At 36.6% G+C, this 22,410-nt stretch overlaps 1 protein-coding gene across 3 annotated transcripts in view; it reads left to right on the top strand.

The window, feature by feature from the left end:
* The first annotated feature begins 283 nt into the window (after nucleotides 1-283).
* The window catches only part of LOC138388358 (aldehyde dehydrogenase 1A1-like), a 40,394-nt gene continuing 18,267 nt past the window's right edge, over nucleotides 284-22,410 (top strand). The window contains exons 1-7 of one of the 3 annotated variants that reach the window (XM_069476395.1): nucleotides 284-376; nucleotides 4,139-4,243; nucleotides 9,469-9,609; nucleotides 11,781-11,910; nucleotides 13,613-13,674; nucleotides 16,017-16,145; nucleotides 17,432-17,545. In XM_069476395.1, coding sequence (XP_069332496.1) covers nucleotides 311-376; nucleotides 4,139-4,243; nucleotides 9,469-9,609; nucleotides 11,781-11,910; nucleotides 13,613-13,674; nucleotides 16,017-16,145; nucleotides 17,432-17,545 — 747 coding nt within the window. In that variant the 5' untranslated portion in view covers nucleotides 284-310. The remainder of the gene's footprint in view (nucleotides 377-4,138; nucleotides 4,244-9,468; nucleotides 9,610-11,780; nucleotides 11,911-13,612; nucleotides 13,675-16,016; nucleotides 16,146-17,431; nucleotides 17,546-22,410) is intronic. The other 2 variants (XM_069476393.1, XM_069476394.1) reach the window with 2 other exon arrangements.

The following is a 22,410-nucleotide window of genomic DNA, read 5'->3' as shown; positions in this document are numbered from 1 at the left end:
TTTTGGCTTTGTAAATTAATTCATCTGCAAATAGTGCAGTGTCTTCAGATGCAACTTCAATGCTTGAGAGCTGGTTTCTTAAGGATTTAAGTTTAAAGACAAAGGCTTCCTGTCCTAGGTGTTACAAATAAGTAGTGTCATTTCTATTTCTTTTTCTTTTTTTTTTTTTTTTGCTCTGAGTTTCTTCATCCAATCATATCCCAGTATGCAAACAAACTTTAGCCCTTGCAGATAAAAAGGAACAAATAAAGCCAAGTGCTCTATCAGAACCAAACTGCCTGTCACCTGTGTTCGAGGAGCTGAACCAGAAATGTCATCCTCAGGCAAGCCAGACATACCTGCCCCACTCACCAATTTGAAGATTCAGTATACCAAGGTTAGTACAATTTGTATTTGCTGCTTTGACTCGAGTTTGTAAAAACTACATTCACTTGAAGCATGAAAGCTCAATTTAAGTAAACTTGTGTAAAGAGCCCTTTGCAAATACAAAAATAAAAGGCTTGAAAAATGCAGATCTGGGTTTAATGTCCTGATCAAACAGCGAATTCTAAATCACATCTTTTCTTAAAAGATTTGCAAATGAAACTAATTTTCTTCTGTGTGAAAGGATCTTGTTCCAGGAATCAGTGGACTTTACTACGCAGTTCTATTAACTTCAGTATAACCGGAATGAATCATAAGAGAAGCAGATACTTACTAGAAAAACTTACTGGAAAGAGCCAAACAAGTGGGAAATAATAGAAAACAAGAAAGGAGAAACAGATACTGAAATAGTATCATTTTTTATATGCTTAGTAAAAGGAGTGTTTGCATATGAGGACTTAAGTCTGATAATTAGATGAGGAAGTTCCTATTTCCAAAACTTCCAGTGGACTTACATTATTTCTCATATTTGGGGGAAGCAAGCATTCTTATTTATGTCTCCATCCAGATTTGTTGCTATCGGAAAAGGTGTATAATTGTTAACTGATAAATAATTAGAGAAACAAGAGCAGGAGGCAGGTCCAGACTTCACAATCTGCAGCTAGGGATAAAGAGGACAAGGATCCCACCTGCACATTTCTGAGAGTATGTCTGAAGTTGGCCTGTTTCACACTGCTGCCAAGTCTGAATGCCTGCCACCCTGTAAGAGCCAAGAACTCGAAAACAGTCTAAATAAATAAGCAAAACACAGTCTAACCAATCTAATCACTTAAAATTATCTTTAGGGTGTGATACAGAAAGTAAAGTAAGAAATGAACTATTGCAACTCAGGGGAGAGCCATTTTGCTTTCTGAATTAACCAGTGAAAAGCAGAGAGCCTTATAATTTAATGATACAATAACAGTTCCTGCTCCTTTATATTTATTTCCGTACTTGTGACCATGAATGGTTTTGCAATCCTAAGGTCTGTTGCATTTTCATTTTCATATGCACAATGCATGAGGAAGTTGTTCAGCTCATTGGCTCTTTTCCTTAGGAAAGTGTCAGCAGAGATCAGATTGTGCCTTTAACATGGCTGCCCAGCAGCTAGGAAGTGTGTTAAGGTATAATTTCCACAAGGTTTTATTAAAGGGGAATATGCTTTCCATTTAATTTCATTACAAATGGGAACCTGAAAAATGTGGTGAATCCACACCCTCAAACAATTTGCATTTGGCAAAGGTACGCCCAGAATATTACAAGACTCTCTCTAGTCTCCCTCACTTTCTTACTCCAGGTTTGTCATTCACAGGAAATTTCAATTCAAAGTAGGGACTCACTAGAAAAACTTACTGGAAAGAGTCAAACAAGTGGCAATTATAGAAAACGAAAAGGGAGGAAAAGTATACTGAAATAGCATCTCTTTTTCATATGCTTAATATATTTTTATTTCTCATATTTTGGTTTTGGTCACTCTCTCGTTTTGTTTTCATTCCTTTGACTGAGTTAAAAAATTTTCCTCCCATCTGTTATTTCCTCCTTCATTTCCTTTTACATTTTTTGACTCTGAGTCCCAATGTTTTGCTTTGCTGCCTTGGGATTTGGGTTGAAAACAAAGTTGTCAGAGATCCAGCCTTGGTTTTTTTAAATTTTTAACACATCACCTGACTTTTGTTCAGTCTCTCTCCGTCATGATTCATCTCCTGTCTTGTCCTTTGTCCCCCCCCATTCTCCACTGCCTTTGGTAATTTTTCAAAGTTCCTCAGGCTGAGTTAAAAGCTCACACACAGCACAATCACTGTCTGCACATTGACACCACCACCCATCACTCCCAATGCTGTGACCCAGGATCTCAGGTTTGGAAATCCACACAGGTGATAGAAAACAGTCACTCTCCCCACCCTCTCTCTCTCTCCCTTGGAAAGTGCTGAAATCCTTCCTGCGTTGAAAGTGTCATCTGTTAAAATCTCTCTGCCACCTAGGAAGTATTGGCTTCTCTTACTGGATCTAGAGCTGCTGGCCCATTGCTGCCTTGGAGAGACATTATGAGTTTAGGGCACCTGATATCTTTTGGAGGGAGTCAGGGGCTCTCCCCTTTAGCCAACTGGCTTCAAAATCTCATATCAACAGATAAGGTGAATAGATCTTTATGTTGCCCAGTGGTGAAATCCAGCTTTATCCAAGCCAGAAATATTCTGAGAAAGTTGCTTATTTATTTAGAATTGTAGCATTATACCAAATGCATTAAGACATAATAGCTTTTACTCTGGAAAGGCAATTGTTTTTCAAAATTATTACTTATTCTTGGACACAAAACTGCATCCAGGTAACAGTCACTTATTTATCACAGGGAATATGATACATCTCTTATAACTTGACACATCTAAAATTGAAAGAGTAAAAATCAGTTTTTAAGTTGCCTCAACATTCCCTTTGATTGATTCTCTATATAAAAAGCACTTGAAATCCAAGAGTATGCAAAGGCTTTATAATTTCCAATCAGTACTGTGAACCTAAAATTCACATCCACTACATATACATATTATTCAAAAGTATCCTTAGCCCAAAATTCATAATTAGAATATAATTAATTTAATACTTAAAAAGCACCCAAGAATATTTTATATGTATAGGATCATCCCCTTTCCCCTAAACTTGCTAAAGGCAAACAACAAATGGAAAATGACATTGTTGCCATGATAGAATATTTCTACAGGCCTAAAATGGATTTTATAATTATTGTAACAAACATTCATTAGCCTAAACTTTCTACACATAAACATTAAACATAACTACAGGAAGGGTGAGTATGCAAAAACATTTGGTCCCATAGCTAGAAGGCTTTTGTCAGAAACAGAACATAGGTTTATTCATCAGAAAGGGGATATTTCTTAATTTGACGTTGTCAAATATTTTTCTCTATGGAAAAGTGAATGAGATATCAAAGTTGACTGCTTAATGAAATGCAAATTCAGTGATGTAAAAGTTGGAAACTCAGACTTTTAAATGACATACTGATGCCTTTTTATATTTCTATTCTTTTGTAGTGCACATAGAACAGAATTCCATTATTTCCTAGAGTTCTCTCTTTCTTTAGATGTGTGTCTTAGATATCACTAAAAAATGTAATGCCTGATTTCACTTGAAGACAAATAAATTATCAGGAAATCTTTTGAAATGGAGAATGAAACTCCTATGGTTTTAAAAAGCCAGTGAAATCATGTGATTAGCTAAATTTTTCTGAGCAAACTTCTTTTAAAATCCTTTATTTTAGCATAGTTATTTTACTAGCATTAAAACAGTCAGATAAAGGATCAGAAAGTAGTCACTTATGATATCAAATCACCAGTAGCCAAAAATGAGGATGTCGAGAAATTGAAGTGGAAAATAGAAGCAATGTGTTTTAAAGATGAAGCCCACTAAAGCCTCCACTCTTGCCTCAAATTCATGGCTATTTTAGGTAAAATCTTTCATTTCTAGATTGTGTCCTCCAGTCTATATTTTCTAGGGTTGAAATGAGTGCGCATCTTCGTGAAACTTAAAAGCACTATGTACTCTATTTTAGAGAGAGTATGTATGTGTGCATTCATGCACAGAATGTCTTAAACAGCCAAAAACTTTTGAGAGGTGAAGGGATATGCATCATTTAGGCATTGTGTAATGCTTTAAGTTTATAAAAATTTCCAACCTTTCCTGCATATTTAAATACCTTTGTACCTACTTTCCATCCCTACAGATCTTCATAAACAATGAATGGCATAGTTCAGTGAGTGGCAAGAAATTTCCTGTCTTTAATCCTGCAACTGAGGAGATGATCTGCCATGTAGAAGAAGGAGATAAGGTACATTTTTAAATACTATTTCTGTTTTTATGCCAGGTTTCTTGGTTTCTTGCCATTCGGAGCTTCCAAACCCCATTGCAAATTCAAGAGACGTGTCATGAAAATATAGCTTCTGATGCAGGCTGGGGAACTTTTTTCTAAGTTGTTCTTGGTACATAAAGACACTCAGTAGTCATGTCGTGATGATGATGAGCCTGTGCTTCTGGGTGTCTTGGTGAGGTTTTCATACTATTTTTTCTTGCTTGATTTTAAACTGAAATAGTGTCTAGATTTATTATACAGACTGCCTAAGAAGAGATTAATCATAGGTTTGAAAAGGAGAGAAATCCTTTATTAACATAACATTGTTAGTTCTAAGTTGCTAGATAAAACTAAGAAGTTAACATAGAACTTAAACAACAATAAATTACCCAGTTATTTCATTAAAAATCATTGAGTTAATATTAATATTTTTGATGTTTTAGTTCTGGAGCCTTGAACATTTAGCTTTGCCACTGGAATTAGTTTTATCAGTAAAACAAGTCTCTGCTCCCGAATTTCCAGTTGAAACCTTGTCAGGTAGTCTGAGGACTTTTCTTGGCACAGTTTGCAGGATTTACCTTCTTCCTAACGTGCAGTAAGGGAAGGCTGATGCTCATACTAGTAGCCTTAGAAATCTTTGCCACCTACGTGCTCGGTGCTCATTGAGAGTTAGCACTGCTCAGACAAGCAATCAAGGACGCTCAGTAACATCCAGCAAAGCTTCACACTAGGCCACGATGCTGACTGAGGTATCTGGACATTTGATCACTGAAACTCAATTGTTCATGATACAAACTGTTCATGGTGAGCTGCTGTTTGCTTACCAACCAGCACTCGCCTATTCTTTTTGGAATTATTCCAAACTTTTGTTTTTAAATAATTATTGATCTCGCAGTTTTGCTGGCAAATGTATAGCAAGCTCTGATAACATTGCTTCATGAAAGGTATAAATCAAGCAAATTACAGTCACAGTAAACCCGATATTCTGGAACTGACTCTAGATAATGAGCCAAGAGGTTTTAGGGATTTAGTTTAGAAGTAGAATGGCGCTCACAATGGGCTATGTACCTCCTTTCAGTGGCATTATAAAGACAGGAGGAGGGGCCAGAACAAATGGAGGTTACAAAGCAAAGCACAGATGTGGGTGGGAACTGTTTTCTTTTCACTTCAGTGGCTCTTTTAGGCTCTATGGACTAATCCTGAAAACTGCTTTTAATACTAAAGCATGACCCAGCAAATAATTGGTGGGGATAAAAGTAAATGTCCATTAAAGTAAGTGCCTGCGACAGGTGTAAAAGTAGAACTGGTCTGATGACTATTTTCTGCATCTCTAAGTGAATTTGGTGTGGAGATGGACCACGTGGGAGTGATTGAAGAGTTCAGTTGTCCCTTAACTGTGCTCAGCAGCCATTTGATATCTCAGCAACATTTGAACTGTCTTCGTACATTCAGCCTGTGGCCCTTTCCTCTAAAAAGAAACATTCTAAATGCCACCAGCAAAAGTTTTATTAATGGTGGCAAATCTGAATTTATGTACCAAATTGTTTTCTGGTTAATTCAAAAATTATACCTCTAAAAATGTCAGCCCTGGAATAAAAATCCAAGAAACCCTAGTCTTGGGAAAAAAAAAAAAAAACAAAAACAAACAAAAAAACCCTGATGCCTAAGAATTTTGAATAATGTAAAAATTTTTGTTATATAATGAAACCTATTAAAATATGATTTATTGTATAAATGTCATAGAAGATGCACCCTTATATTAAACTAATATAACATGAAAACTTTTTAAGATAGGTAACCAAATTATTAAATATTTATTGACTCGCTACTGTAGGCCCTAAATAGTAAGACATATCATAGCTTATAATACAGATAGTAGTAAATATTGAAAGGATTTCTTTATTAGGGCAGCCTTGCAGAGCTATAAGAACTAGATTTTGGAGTCAGATATGGGATTAAATTTTGGTTCTACTACCTGCTGGATTTCATGTCTATGAGCCATAGTCTACTCATCTGAAAACCAAAGTCAGTGATGCTTAACTATAGCGGTAGTGGTGGAACTGTAAAGGACTTATCTTGTGCCTGGGGTTAGTAGGCTCTTGACTAGTAGCTATTGTCAAGCTGGATTAGTCTGGTGAGGGTTTAGGTAGATTGACATTTGAACTGGGTGTTAAAGAGTATGTAAAATTTTGAAAGTAAAGTGGCATACTGGTAGAACATTCTAGGTAAGGAGAGTTACAGGAGCAAAGGTGAGGAGTTGGATCAGATAGAGTAGAAAAATATGAACACTAAGTTTGAGTGGGTGAGGTGAAGCCCAACAATGCTGGGCCTTGTAAACCAGGCAGAGGAGTCTGACCTTCGGACTATAGATAAAAGGAAACAGTTGTAAATGTGATAAGACAAAAGTACTTGAAGGTTAGCCTGGTAGCAACAGTCAAGACAGTTCAGGGAGAAAAGAGAATGAACTTGGGAAGGCTATTGACAATGTGAAATGAGAAGGGCCTAAATAGTGCAGGACAGTGAAAAGAGCAAGGAAGATTAGAATATACTAGAACTACCAAGGGTTATTTTTAAGATTGTTTTGACTGCTAGGACTACAATAACAATTGCTATCACTTAACATCTGTCACACAGAAAATGTGTTTCAAGTGTTGCTTTATTTAATCTTCAAAACATCCCTGTGAAGTAACACGTCCCTATTTTAAAGATAAGAAAACTGAGCCTTAGACAAGTTCTGCCACAACATAAGTTCATCAGAATATTTTTTATGGTTTATAATAATATTTTGGGGTGATGATTTGGTTGTATGTCTCTTTAATTTGAATATTCCCAAAGGGCAATCTCCTTCATTTTTCTATCATTAGCAGCCTGATGCTAATATTACAGAGTAGCATGTTTATCAAATCTTTAGATGGATGGATGTGTAGTCAATTGGCTCAAAGCTTCCAAAGCTAATAAGGGGAAATCACAATTCAAATCTGGATTGTTTTGTTCCAAAACTACATATTAACTACCATTATTCTATTTCTGCTCCTGTAAGATAAATATAAGATATAAGAAAAGGAAGGGCATGATTCAAAGAACATAAGCACAAGAACATCTTTCTTTATAGCAGCATTCTCTAGGATGTGTTTTCCATATGGCAGAGTTACTTGTCTTGAAACCAGTTTCACCATATCCCTTTGGGAGGCCAGGATGCCTATAATGCCCCATATTTGGCTAAGGCTGATGGTAGGACACTGAGCAGAAGATCCAAATGAAAGCTGTGTCACACAGATCTATTTAAACACAGAGCAGCATGTATTTTATAGGCCATGTTATCCACAGATCAAACTGGCAATCTCAGATTCTTATGTCTTGCTTTTCTTTTTTTTTTTTATACATTGCTCTCTGAATTTAACTTGGAAAAAATTAGAACCTATGGCATGAGACCCTGTCCGAATATAAGCAATCAATGTTATTAACTGAATACCCCAAATATGCACTGTGTGTACACACACACACACACACACACACACACGTATATTTCTCAGGAAAGCCAAGCAATGAATGCATGTATTTTATTGTATATATTCATCATTCTCTCAAAAGTTAGACAATGAGATATACCAGTGTGTGATCTATTATAGTGGAAGAATCTTTGCTTGTAGTCAGTAAATACATCACTTAATCAGACCAGATTACTCTTCTAAAATATCCCTCTGTCCCCAGATCATCTTGGTTTGGTGATAAATACTATAAGAATTATATTTCATTTGTAGACTTGTAATTTTGGAGTTTCTTGATTTTATACAGGCTAAGGAAGGGAATATTTTGCGGTCTGTGCTTCTCCAAGGGGAAGGTGTCATGCTTGGATGGGATTTAGCTTAATTTTGTACAACTTAAAACAGTTAGGGTAATAACCTCCCCCTCCCTCAATTCTCAAACAGAATTATGTCCCCTGCAAAAATTTGCAAGCTACTGGCCTGTGATGCAGTCATGATTTATAGAGCACACATAGTTTCATGCAGTGGCCAGTCTTATGTACAAAATAACATTGAAATGATCTATGCCTTTAAGGTGCTTACAACTGACTTGGTGGAGAAAAAAAAGATATATGAGGTAGTAATGAAAGAGGGAGGTGGTGATTCCTGTAGTAGGTATATTCTGTGGAGTGCAGAAGAGGTCTGAACAAAGATCTGCAGGGGAATGGAGTGGCCAGGGCAACATTTGTAACTGAGGTAGATTAGGAAAGAAGCAGAGGAGATACCTGGTGTAGAAAAACACAGAAGAGTATAAAGAGCTTGCATGAAGACAATAGGAGAGTGGAGTCAAAGAGGCTAGACCGAGTGTGGAATCACTTTACTATTTGTCTTTTGCTGGAATGAATGTCGTTTGAAGTAGTGCATTATTAATAATAAGAAAATGACTTTACCTATTTAGTGTTTAAAAAAATCACTGTGTACCCAGATGGGAAACGGGAGGGCAGCCCCCTGCAGACCCTTCGATATACCAGGTACACTTCCTCTGTGCCTTTTCCCTCTGCACAAAAGGAATGGGCACATGTTTATAACATTTACTCTTCAACAGCAAAGAAAAGTCCTTATTCACCCTCTAATAGGCCCTTCATGAGAATGGACAGGCTGTAGAGAGTCAGCAGAGATCAAAGAAGATGTTCACTACTTTGGATCTTGAGCTTAGCCTAGAACTCCTATAATCCAGTCACCCATGGAGTGGAATGTGTGGCGAGAGCAAGCAAAGGCTCTACAGTGAGATGAGCGCTGTTTAATACTCAGTTCTGCCTCTCTTAGTTATTGACCTTGGGTAAAGCTCCTCTCTCTTTGCTTGAATTTCTTCATCTGTAAAATGGGGAACATGTCTGTCCCATTAAATGACTGAGAATTAAATGAGTTAATATGTGTAAAGTGATTAGAACATTGCTTGAGATATGGCAAGCATGCAAATGACAGCAACTATCACTACAATATTTATATTCTAGGAAATCAAGCATCTGCAAGATGTGTGGAGCTCGTCATTTTAAGATCATTCAGCAAGTGTACCTGCAATATGGTGTAGTTGAGTGTGCACAGTGTGCTAGACTTTAGGCTATTGGAGACACAGTGCCTGCTTGTCAGGAGCTTCAGTCTATTTCGTTGGGTTATTGCCATTGGACTTGCTGATCCAGTACATTCAGCCTACTGAATTAAATTCCCTTTGACTCACAGGAGGATGTTGACAAAGCAGTGAAGGCCGCAAGACAGGCTTTTCAGATCGGTTCTCCATGGCGTACTATGGATGCTTCAGAGAGGGGACGACTATTATTCAAGCTGGCTGATTTAATCGAAAGAGATCGTCTCTTGCTGGCAGTGAGTATTAACCAAACTGGATAGGTAGATAGAGCTCTCAAAAGCATTCATTGTTTGAATTGGCAAGTTCTTTTGGTTTTAGTGATCACTACATGCTCTCTACAAACAAAATGAAAAGACTTTATCTCCCAGCTCTTGTGTAGGACTCTGACCATTGAGTGTATTCTCAAATATTAATCTGTACTCCAGTTCTGGGTGATGTTAATTTCTGCTCCCATAATAGATTCTACAGTCTAAACATTGTCAAACCCCAAGTTAAACCAAATTAAAGAAATTTCTTTCCTTTACAACTTCTTCTCAAATCCTTTAACAAGGTCGCATGCAACTTGAATCTCATGGAATGAGGTACTGGGTTTCTTAAAGTAGTTGACTAGTGAACACTTTTACGTGAAAACTCATCATTTATTAAAAGTTCCCAAAATATTTCTCTAAAATAAATCTTATTTCTTTTTAGAGAAATGTATATCCAATAGGCCACCAAGGTATTCAATAAATGGCTACTTTTTCTCTCCCTGAAATGAGTGTTCACAATGGTCATAATTAAATGATGTTCTTTTTACAGGTGAAAAAGGCAAAGATTAAAGAAAAAAAAACCCAATCATTGATGTGCTTATAAAAATTGTTTTTACTTTGTTTTCTTAATTTATATTTTAACAGATAAGTCAGTGGGTCATATCATTGTAGAGGGTATTTCCTTGTTTTTGTCTTCTCAGTTGGGCATTATAATGAAGCCAATTTAACCCAAACCAATACCAAGATCAGGTTCTATAGTACATTTTTATTACCTTTAGAATCTTAAAGTGGCAGTTACAGAGAAGCCTGCTTTAAAAAAAAAAAAAAAAAGTCAACATTAACAATTATAGTTAATGAAAGAACCATTTATTACTCAATTGGTGATTCAGCATAATTCAAAATATGCAAAAATGTGGAGCCAGAAGCTATGTACAATAAAACTATATTAGCCAAAATGTCCTGCAGGAAGAAAGCAGAATTTGCTTAAACTTGGCTTCTCTCATTCATCTGATCTGTTGACTTCCTGTCAGAATAAGGTCCTATGGGGAAAAAGGTACAGTCATACAAAAATCGCGTTTGATTAAATTTAGAGATAGTGGACAGTTTAGTACAGAGACAGGACACCTTTAACAGTTTATCACCTGGATATTCCTGCCAGATAATCACCCCAGCAGAACAGTATATCCCAGAGAGGTCTTTAAAGTTCTGCTTAAGAAGAGAAGAAAAAGAGGAGATAGGTCATCCTATAATGGTTAAGGCACTAGACTAGAAAATGTTGAACTTCATAGCCTGACCATTCAAATGATAATTATGATAATAATGGCAAAACTAGGAGTTTCATAATTAAAAATTTTGCTGAGAAAAATTATGAATGAAAAATCCAGGTGTTACTTAAGTTTGTATTAATAGATTGCCTATATCCAAATGGAATGCAAAGATTAAAAATAATTAAGGCTTCATTAATAGTCACTGACACTAAATTGTCACATAGAATTGAATTACACAGTAAGTGAAATCTTGAATCTTGTTGAAACTTTTTTTGCTTTATTTATTTATTTTTAATTTTTTTTATTATTATTTCAGCATATTGTTGGGGTACAAAAGTTTAGGTTACGTATATTGCCCCTATCCCCCCACTTCCCCAAGTCAGAGCTTCATACGTGTCCATCCCCTAGACAGTGTGCATTGCACTCATTATGTATGTATACACCCATCCCCTCCCCCCCCACATCTGCCCAACACCCAATTAATGCTATTCCTGAATGTGCTCGTAGGTGATGATCCTGATCTGACTAAAACTGGGTACCATTCTCACCTGCTGTGTATATATCAAATTGTGACTGATTCCTAGAAAGTTTGTTAGCTGGAGGACATTCAAAATGAGATTAAAATGCACTAGTCTTTAGAAACCAGAATCTGACAACCTGTTGTACCCAGATCTTGCTATGTGACCTCAAGCAAGTCATTTTAACTCCTCTCTTTTTTAAAAAGAGGAGATTAGACAAGATGCCTAAAGATTTCTTCTATTTTCAAAATTCTCTAGCACATGCTTATTCAAAATTCTCTAGCACATGATTATTCAAAATATTGACTATATGTATTTTTTAATGTAAAACTTCTATGGAATTTTAGATTTGGAATTTGATCTGTTTTTTCAGACAATGGAGGCAATGGATAGTGGAAAAATATTTTCCAATGCATATCTGATGGATGTAACAGTCTGTGTAAAAGCATTACAGTACTATGCAGGCTGGGCTGACAAGATCCAGGGCCGTACAATACCAGCTGGTGAGTAGCTTTGGGAAACCCCTAGGGGTGGGAGTAGCAGTGAGGAGATTACTGTAGAGCTGAATAATTTTAAACTCTCCCTTTTAAAGATGTCAACCACATAAGGCAAAATTGTTTTCCCCTAGACTTTGAGACAACACAGCTCTGAACTTGGAAGTTCTATTAAGATTCATCAAATGGATTTTTTACTTTTTATTTCTTTGCTGCCAAGAAGACTCAGACCCAAGAAACCTTGGATATGAGCTCCAACAAATGGCTTTTAAAGTGGTTTCAGCGTAATCATGAAGAAAATAACACTACGCATATTTTAGAAAACATTAAAGTAAGAACATTCTTATGGCCACAATGACTGATTTGAGGCAATTGTCTCTCTAAGGGCTCAACCAAACTTTTTGAAGCTGGCCTCAGAAGTTATTTCTTTGGGTTTTATTCCAATAGTGACATTTTTACCCTTTCTATAATGTAATTATTTATGCCTCTTTGCATGTCCAGAATGAGTCAGTTATGATCATCTGTGCCTGGTCAAACTCACTATAATTAGACCAGACTAATTAAACAAACTAATTCGAATTGATTTGTTTCAAATAGCTTCAAAGCGAGAAGGAACTGGGTTTGTAGCCCGAGTTAAGGATTCCTGTGCATGGACATGTATGTATGTAGTGGAGTATGTACAAAATTGGGTAGAAATATGAAAAACACTTTGTATGAAATATGAAAAAGCATCACTGTGTGAAACACTATTGATAGAATTTAATTTATGTGAATGTATTGACTTGAGAACTGGCCCTGATGTGCATTTCCAAACTACTTGGAACATCTGATAGGTCAGAAGTGGTAACCAGGAAGGGAAAGGAGGAGAGTGAAACCATGGTGATGTGAAGAAATGTGACTATCTTAATGACTGTCTCACTTTATTCTGGGACAAAATGGTAGAAACCATTTAAAGCACAAATAGATCTTGATAAAGAGAGTTCTTGCTGAAGCCAGGAGGCTTCTGTGGGAACCAAAACAGAACTGAACACAAAACACAATGTAACTCTTGGAATGACATCATCAAACTTTGAAGCACATGAATCAGTCAAATCTAGATTGAAAAGAAATATCTTTTTATTTTGGGATTTTGTTTTCATGAATTAAGAGAATTTGCTTTTATTGTTTGGTAGGCAAATAGAAAACAACATTTTAGAACAAGTGAGTAGGAAAGGATGATTAATCATAGAGAGGTTTTAAAAAAAATCTTGTTTTTTAATTTTACTATTTTTTAAATTGTTATATTTTTGAAAAAATGTTACTATTACTAATAGAACTTCGAGCTGCCAGAAACACATCTGAATGTGTTTCTTTTCTTAGCTGGAGACCTCTTCCTTCCTTTCGCGTCCTTTTTTTTTTTTTTTTTTTTTTAATTAAACTTTGAGAAGAAAGATGATTTAGAAATCAGCCCTCTTAGATGATGAGGTACAGAATTAATTATCTTTCATATTGTTTCCAATTTTGTGTTTTGCTTTCACCTAACTCAATTTATGGTTCCTGTCATTCCAAATTATGATTTGAGGGCTCCATTTTCATTTTGCGAACAGTTGGAGATGTATTTTATATTTTAATTATTGTCTACCCTATTCTCTCATATCAGCCCCAAACCACCATTCTGTGAATGACGAATACATTTGTCTATATATAATTGTGTGTGTATTTCACTTTCTAGATGGAAATGTTTTTACTTATACGAGGCATGAACCTATTGGTGTATGTGGCCAAATCATTCCTGTAAGTTGTTCTTCTATATAATTCTAAATTTTTTAAAAAAGGATTCTAATTCTATTATATTTAGTAATGAAGCTTCCTACAACATGAATAGATTCCTATATATTTGTTTTTATTTATTTATTTAATTTTTAATTTCAGAATATTATGGGGTTACAAATGCTTTGGTAACATAAATTGTCTTTGCACTATCCCAGTCAGAGCTATACAAGCATGCCCATCCCCCTGACTGCCAGCACCACACCTATTAGGTGTGAATTTACCCATCTCCCCTCCTCCTGCCCATGTGCCTGTTCCCCAATGAATGTTACTTTGTATGTGCACATAAGTGTTGATCGAGTAGTACCAATTTAATGGTGAGTGTGTGTGGTGTTTGTTTTTCCATTCTTGTGATCCTTCACTTAGAAGAATAGTCTCTAGTCACAACCAGGTTAATACAAGAGATATTAGTTCACCATTTTTTATGGCTGAGTAGTACTCCATAGTATGCATATACCATATTTTATTAATCCACTCATGTATCTATGGACACTTATGTTGTTTCCAAATATTTGCAATTGTGAATTGTGATGCTATAAACATTGAAGTGCAGATGCCTTTTTTTATAGAATGTCTTTTTTTCCTTTGGGTAAATACCCAGTAGTGGGAATTGTGGGATCAAATGGTAGTTCTACTTTTAATTCTTTGGGGTATCTCCATATTACATTCTATAGAGGTTGTACTAGTTTGCAGTCCCACCAGCGATGTATGATTGTTCCTCTCTCTCTGCATCCACACCAACATTTGTTTTGGGACTTTTTGATAAAAGCCATACTCACTGGAGTTAACTGATATCTCACTGTGGTTTTGATTTGTATTTCCCTGATGATGAGAGATGGTGAGCATTTTTCATGTGTTTGTTGGCCATTAGTCTTCTTATATATTTGCTAAATATGGAGTAAACATACGATTTGTTGAACTTGGTCTCGCTGTGACTAAACATCTTAGATATGAATTAGGTAGTCCAAAAACCTATCTATATCCTGGCATGTCTCTTCAGAGTATTTCAGTACTACAGTATGAACAGATCTTCTTAACCTTATACTCTATGAGTTGTTTTTTAAAAGTCGTATAATGTCCTCTCTTTAAAGGCCATGTTTTATAGGTGCATGTGCTCATAGCAGGCACATCAGCTGCAGGTCACCCTTTTAGTGAAATGTAGTAGGCTCTCTTCATCTCCAACACTCTTCATCTCCTCACTGAGGCTTTTCATTACAGAGAATAGTACCAACCAGAGTGTTCTAATCCTGAAAACTATTTTTAAATTAAAATGAAAGAAAAAATACCAGAAACATTTAGAGCACTGTATGGAATATATTGTGTCTTAAGATGAGAGGGCCTGATACTCCAAGTTCTTCTTAAAGAAGATAGCATTTTTTAAGTGAAATTGTGAAGATTTCCTTTTAAGCTTAACAAACAGGAGACTATCTAAATGATATCTCTTTAGCTGACATACTTCCAAATGACAAATAAAAAATGATGAAATACCTTGAAGTTCTTAGATGAATAAGTGGCTATTGTCTTTCACTCCAATGAGATTGAAATATATCTGTATCAACATTTTTAATGAAATGCCTCATTAATTCAAAAATTGCAGTAATATCTATAAAAGTAGATATGCTATGTAACTGCAAATACTAATAACAGCTAATATATACTGTGTCCCTATGATGAACCAGCCACTGTGTCAAGCTCTTGGCCCACTTTCTTGATTAATTTTCAGGAGACCTTCTGAGGTGGAGAGGACCATTATCATCACTTAAAGATGATGCAGTTGTACACACAGAGCAAGTGACTTGTGTGACTTCACATGGCTGGTAGTGACTGAGCTGAGATTTGAACCCAAGCACTTGGTTTCCAGACCCAGGATATCTTTGTCTTTAACAAGATATTTGTCCTAGAAATAAATGCTACTAATGATACAATTAGGTAAATAATTATAATAAATCACCTGTGGGTTGGCAGGAATACTCATGCTTTTTAAACACTGACAGATATAATATCCTTAATGGTAGGCGAAACTATGCAGTGATTTTGATCTTCCTGGTAGAAGAACCACTCAAATTGACAGCACTTGATTGAATTTTGGAGCTCTCTCCACCTCCCTTCCTGTATCTAGTTTATTTAGAGCATTTTAGCATTTACTATTGCTTTTAGCAATGAAGTTAATTAGAATACACCAGATGATTACACAAAAATACTACAATTACTTTTTAATATCTGCAGGGGATATGTCATGTGAAATTAGATTAGCAAATGTGCTTTTCAGCAATACAAAGAATCTCTTGTTATATTTTGCTTTCTAGTGGAATTTCCCATTGGTCATGCTCATTGGTAAGATAGCACCTGCCCTGAGCTGTGGAAACACAGTAGTCCTCAAACCAGCAGAGGAAACTCCTCTCACTGCACTCCATGTGGCATCCTTAATAAAAGAGGTAAGTCTCCAAAAAAAACCTATGTACAAGAACTCCTCTTCATTTGGTGCTACTGCCAACTACATTATTTACAAGTCTCCTGTCCAGTGTGGGGATGCATTTAGCTTGGCTGCTGGCTAGGATTCCTCACAGTTAACCCAAAGGAGTCTCTGCTCAAATGCAGACAAGAGGTCCAATGCAAGGGCCTGGTGTCAGTCACCTTGTGATCACTTTTTTGTTTCTTTTGTCCAACTCTCGTGAACATAAATTCATACTGAAATTGACAAAGTATTCTTTCAAATTTTGAAATATTAAGTTGGTTTGTCACTGTCACTAATGGCCTGGTGGTTTCTGCAAATTTGTTCAAACTATTATAGGATATGTGAAGATTGGAGGCCTCTGTGCAAATATGCTTGTTTGTATTCTTAGGCCACATTGTTTCTAAACACATCTACCCATAGGTGGATATGTTTGTTTTCACTTTTCTATCATGGTTTCCTCTGCATTTGTCTTCCTGTACAAAGTGGCAAAAGCCACATGAAAGTTATTTTTATCAACTGCTTATACTGTGTTAATATATTTTTTTTCTTGCAAACAATTCATTGTCCTTTTGTCTTCATATCTTACCAAAACCTCAAAGACAAGCATTAATCACTAGAAAATTCAATTTAGGAAATCTAACCTCATATCTTAAAAATATTCTTTATTCCAAATTCAAAACAGGGAAAAGAGATGTTAAAATGAAATATTTTAAGATTTTGATGCAATTAACAGGAAATTTTAATATGCCCTACTCTGTTGCCACACTTTCTACCTGAATTCTTTAACTAGGGTTGAAATCAATCCTGAAGTGCAATCATAAAGGGGTTGACCATGCTTATTTAACATTTTATTGATTAAATAATGCCGGTGGGAACTCACACCTTAGCTGTTATGCCCCTCAGGGGTATAACAGCAATTGATGACAGCCAGAAATTAAAAATGTGAGATCCCTTTAGCTTCTTAGTTTTGCTGGTGGGGATAATGAACACATTGCTTTCCTTCTATGTAAATAACTAATCAAACAGTTACACTTTCTTTGTGAGTTACTATGATGAAATTTGAGACAGTCATCAATGGGGCAATAATCCCTAGCCTTACCCTGAGGAAAAACGGGCCTTCAGTAATGCAAGGCTTGAGGTTATTTTTAGGTGATCTAATAATAACTGTAATATATTGTTAATAACATATATAATAATTGTAATAACAACAACAATAATAATAAAGAATAAGACCACTTAGGTAAATTTTCCTTTTTTACCTCTCAGGCAGGGTTTCCTCCTGGAGTAGTGAATATCGTCCCTGGCTACGGGCCTACTGCAGGAGCAGCCATTTCTTCTCACATGGATATAGACAAAGTGGCCTTCACAGGATCAACACAGGTAATATCACTAACTCAGCCCAGAAGTTAAGAATGTCTGCATCTTCAGCTACCAGAAGCATGTCTGATGAAACTATTTTTGAGCCAATACTTCTTAAAACAAAAGTTCCCTTTTAAGGATTTTTTCCTTATTTTAGTCTTCAAATATGTGAATGGAACATGAGCAGATGTACTTTGGATGAAATGAAATACTTATTACAAACTCAGAAGGACTAGAGTGAACTATTTTTATTTTATTTTAATTTTTTTTTTTTTTGAGACAGAGTCTCACTCTGTTGCCCGGGCTAGAGTGAGTGCCGTGGCGTCAGCCTAGCTCACAGCAACCTCAAACTCCTGGGCTTAAGCGATCCTACTGCCTCAGCCTCCCGAGTAGCTGGGACTACAGGCATGAGCCACCATGCCCGGCTAATTTTTTTGTATATATATATTTTAGTTGTCCATATAATTTCTTTCTATTTTTAGTAGAGACGGGGTCTCACTCTTGCTCAGGCCGGTCTCGAACTCCTGACCTCGAGCGATCCACCCGCCTCGGCCTCCCAGAGTGCTAGGATTACAGGCGTGAGCCACCGCGCCCTAGAGTGAACTATTTTTAACATGTTCTCATTATTTCTGATGAGAAATATGGCTGCTGAGACCTGGTCATATGATTAGTAAGGTTTACAGTCGAAAATGTAAATTAGGCCACAGTGATTTGTATGAATGAATGTAATGTTACCCTGTAGATTATGAAAATTAAATAGTAGAGCATCACCCATAGCTCCTTATTTGGGGCTCTCTCCTCCTTAGACATTCAAACAGGGAGCCAGAAACTCAGCTTCCTTCAATGTTACACTTGGCCTAGCCTAATTTTTCTGTCCGGCTCAAACTTGGCCATCCAAACGTTAGAGAACAGGACCCCAACCATGTGCACTGCAAGGAGAAGCAGGAGGAAGAGAGAGAAAGACAGCATCCTGGAATGTAGACTTTGGGAAAATAGAGTCCCATTTATTGAGATAATTTTGTGTCCTAACAAAAGAAAGTGGTGAGATCATACTGTACCAAGAAAAATAAATCATTGAGTCATTCTTTTAGATAATGTGACATTGTTAGATGCCCAATGCAGTGACTACTGTATGCCTTTCATTGGTATACAGTATAGAGGGTGAAGAGTGAGCATCGCCCCATCTTAGAAAGCTACCGAGGCAGGTAAGAAACAAGGCAGGATGTGATAAGTAATAAAATGTGTACAAAATGCTGTAAGGGGGTTCACAGGAAGGAATAATGATGTCCAAATGGGTGCTAGAACTTGCTGTGAGTTTTTGTTACTTTTTTTTTTCCTTGACTCTCTGGAGATTGAGCAGCAAAAAGAACATTTCAGATAGGGAGGTGATTCAAATTTGATTACTTTATGATCCTTATGAGCCACTCCAATATAAGGAAACATTTACATAGAGAACAGAAATGTTGGAAAATCAAATTTTCTTGATCTTTTTAAAATGAGATAAATACTTATATTTTTTTCTCTGTTTTTCATAGACAGAGAGTAGTAAAAGTTTGCATTCTGTAAATCCATAACTGAAGTAGGGAAAAGTCAACCCCACATTCAGCATTTATTGTGAACAAAACAAATGGGAATGTTTAAGACGTGGCAATAAATATTAAAATGGTAAAATCACAGATTGAAATCATAGCAGAGAAGGTAAGGGAAGAAAGGCACAAATTCCTCCGCCTGGACTTCTAGACCTTCCCCAGTAGGGAATCCATGTAGCTTTTGAGGCCTAGATCCCACACCTGCTCACTTCTCCACTTCATCTGGACCAGGTGTTCCCTGATCCCAACTCCAGCATCACTGCCTGTTTGTCGTGGCTCATCCATGAGTCTCTATTGTATTTGTGGGGGGTGGAAACTTTACCTATCAAAAACACCTCAAAACCCTGAGATTAAAAATCTAGAAAACATCTGTGTTCACATTCTGCCTCTATCCCTCCTAGCAGTGTGTCTTCAAAAGTTAAATATCCTGGTTAATTCAGTTTCTTCATTTGTAAAATGGAGACAACAGTATCAACCTTACTGAGTTGCGCAGAATAAAACTGAGAGAGCTAATGAGTGGTGAAACACGTGGCACCCTACCCAGCACTCAGGAAATGCCATGATTATTGTATGTGTCTGTACTCATTTCCTTTTTCTCTTTCCTCTCCTGCTCTTTAAGTTCTCACAATAATTTAGAAGGTGTGAGGGAAGAGCTTCTTCTCCCTATAAATGTTCCCCATCTCTGCCACCTTCCCCATCACTTCCTGATGATTCCATGCATCTTTTCATTCCCACGTGCTTTTTATTCACACGTGGTCATAACCTGTTCCAACCTGGCTCCCCCCACATATTCCCTGGCTGGCCTTCTCCTCACCACTGCAGTTGCAGGAGCACTCTGAATTTAACAACTCCCGTCTGTGTTCCCATTGGCCGTGATACACAACTGTAAGAGCACATGCCTGTGGCCTTTTTATATGTCTTTCTCTCCCTTGCAGAATATCCACAAAGACTCTTGTTCATTATAATCTCCTGAAACTAGTATAGTGACTAATTCTAAATAAGTAGAAAGAATCAAGTGTGAATAATATGACTGTAGAAGCCACACAGGAAAACCCATTTTAGTTCCAGTGCATGGAACTTAGGTACGTGCTCCCTGGAACCTCTTTCTGGGTTCTCTTTTAGCTTCAGGTTTGTTGCTGGGCAGATATCAGGGAACTTGGCAAATACCATGAAAAAGGCAAACAATGGATTCCCTCCTTTGTGGTCATTGTAGCAATGACTCCCATTCTAACAATACTTTCAGCAAGGTAAGAATTTTAATGTCCCATGAGATTTGTATAAAACAGCACCCTACTCACATTGTGCAAAACATAGTAAGTTATATCCTTTTCATGAGCATTTGCTACTTCTGCCCCACGTGGCAGCGCCACAGTATCATAGAATAGACTGTTTACCTGTAGTCTTAATAGTTTTTATCTTTTCTTTATTGCAAACCTCTTTGAAAAAAATGATGAATCTTTACTTTTTTCTAAGGGAAAGGAATCAGGAGACAAAAAAAATGGATGTTTCCTTGTTTTGCCTTTAGCCAGACTTTTCGGAAAATATAAGCAAGCCTTTTATTTGCCACTTAAACTTGCACTAAGCAAAGTGTCACCTTTCTTCTTCATCCGTACTTCTAACCATCCTTCATGCTAGTCCTTTTGACATTTGCAGCTTTCAGAAAAATACTTCAGATTTTACTCTCTTCCCCAATATAAAAGTTATCTACTTTAATAGAGCTTCTCCAGTAAACCTAAATTTAAAAAGAGGAAAAGAAAGGAAAAAGATGCAAAAAGGAACTGGGAATCTAAAAGGAGGAAAAGCAAAGTATGTTATCTAGAATAAAGAAAATTATTAATCACCTTAAATAAAAATCCAGCAAAGAAGTATGTTATGGAAGGAAAATGGGATACAAAAGACATTTCAGACAGGGTTCCCCAATGCAAGTCTATTTATATTAATAGTTTATTTTTATTAATCTACTTGTAGGGGTTTCATTTATCTTTTTTTTAATTTTTCTTATTTCTACATATTACGGGGGTACAAACATTTAAGTACATGTATTGCCTTTGCCCCGCTGGTGTCAGAACTTCAAGCATGTCCATCCCCCACACGGTGTGCACCAGACCCATTAGGTGTAAATATACCCATCCCACCTCCCCTCTTCCACCTGCCCGATACCAGATGAGTGTTGCTAGTACATGTGTGCATAAGTATTGATTAATAGCAATTTGATGGTGAGTACATGTGGTACTTATTTTCCATTCTTGTGATACTTCACTTAGAAAAATTGGCTCCAGCTCCCTCCAAGATAATACAAGAGGTGCTAGATCACCATTGTGTTTTTGTGGCTGAGAAGAACTCCATGGTATTCATATACCACATTTTATTAATCTGTTTATGTATTGATGGACACTTGGGTTGTTTCCACATCTTTGCAATTGTGAATTGTGCTGCTATAATCATTCGAGTGCAGATGTCTTTTTTATGGAATGTCATTTTTTCCTTTGGGTAGATGTCCAGTAATCATATTGCTGGATCAAATGGTAGTTCTACTTGTAGCTCTTTGAGATATCTCCATATTACTTTCCACAGAGGTTCCACTAGTTTACAGTCCCACCAGCAGTGTATGAGCGTTCCTGTCTCTCCACAAGCACGCCAACATTTATTGTTTTGAGACTTTTTGATAAAAGCCATTCTCACTGGAGTTAAGTGGTATCTTGTGGTTTTGATTTGCATTTCCCTGATGATTAGAGATGTTTAGCATTTTTTCTTATGTTTTTTGGCCACTAGTCTGTCTTCTTTTGAAAAGTTTGTGTTCATGTCCTTTGCCTACTTTTTAACGATGTTGTTTGATTTTTCTCTTGCTGGTTTTCCTGAGTTCTATATAGATTCTAGTTATCAGCCCTTTAGGGGATGTGTAGCATGAGAATATATTTTCCCATTCTGTAGGTTGTTTGTTTGCTCTCATGATAGTTTCCTTGGCTGTGCAGAAGCTTTTTTAATTTGATCAGATCCCATTTATTTATTTTTCTTGTTGCCATGATTGCCTTTGGGGTCTTCTTCATAAATTCTTTGCCTAGGCCAATGTCTAGAAGAGTTTTTCCAACATTTTCTTCTAGAATTCTTATAGTTTCATGCCTTAGGTTTAAGTCTGTTATGTACTGTGAGTTCATTTTTGTGAGAGGTAAGAGATGTGGATCCTGTTTCAGTCATGTACACGTGGCTATCCAATTTTTCCAGCACCATTTATTGAATACCATGCCAGCACCATGTTGTTTTAGTTACTATAGCCTTGTAGTATATCTTGAAGTCTGA

This window comes from Eulemur rufifrons, chromosome 7, assembly GCF_041146395.1.
Source record: "Eulemur rufifrons isolate Redbay chromosome 7, OSU_ERuf_1, whole genome shotgun sequence".
NCBI classification, from domain to species: Eukaryota; Metazoa; Chordata; class Mammalia; order Primates; family Lemuridae; genus Eulemur; species Eulemur rufifrons.
Note: the sequence above shows the minus strand (reverse complement) of the source record. Positions and strands in the feature narration are given on the sequence as shown.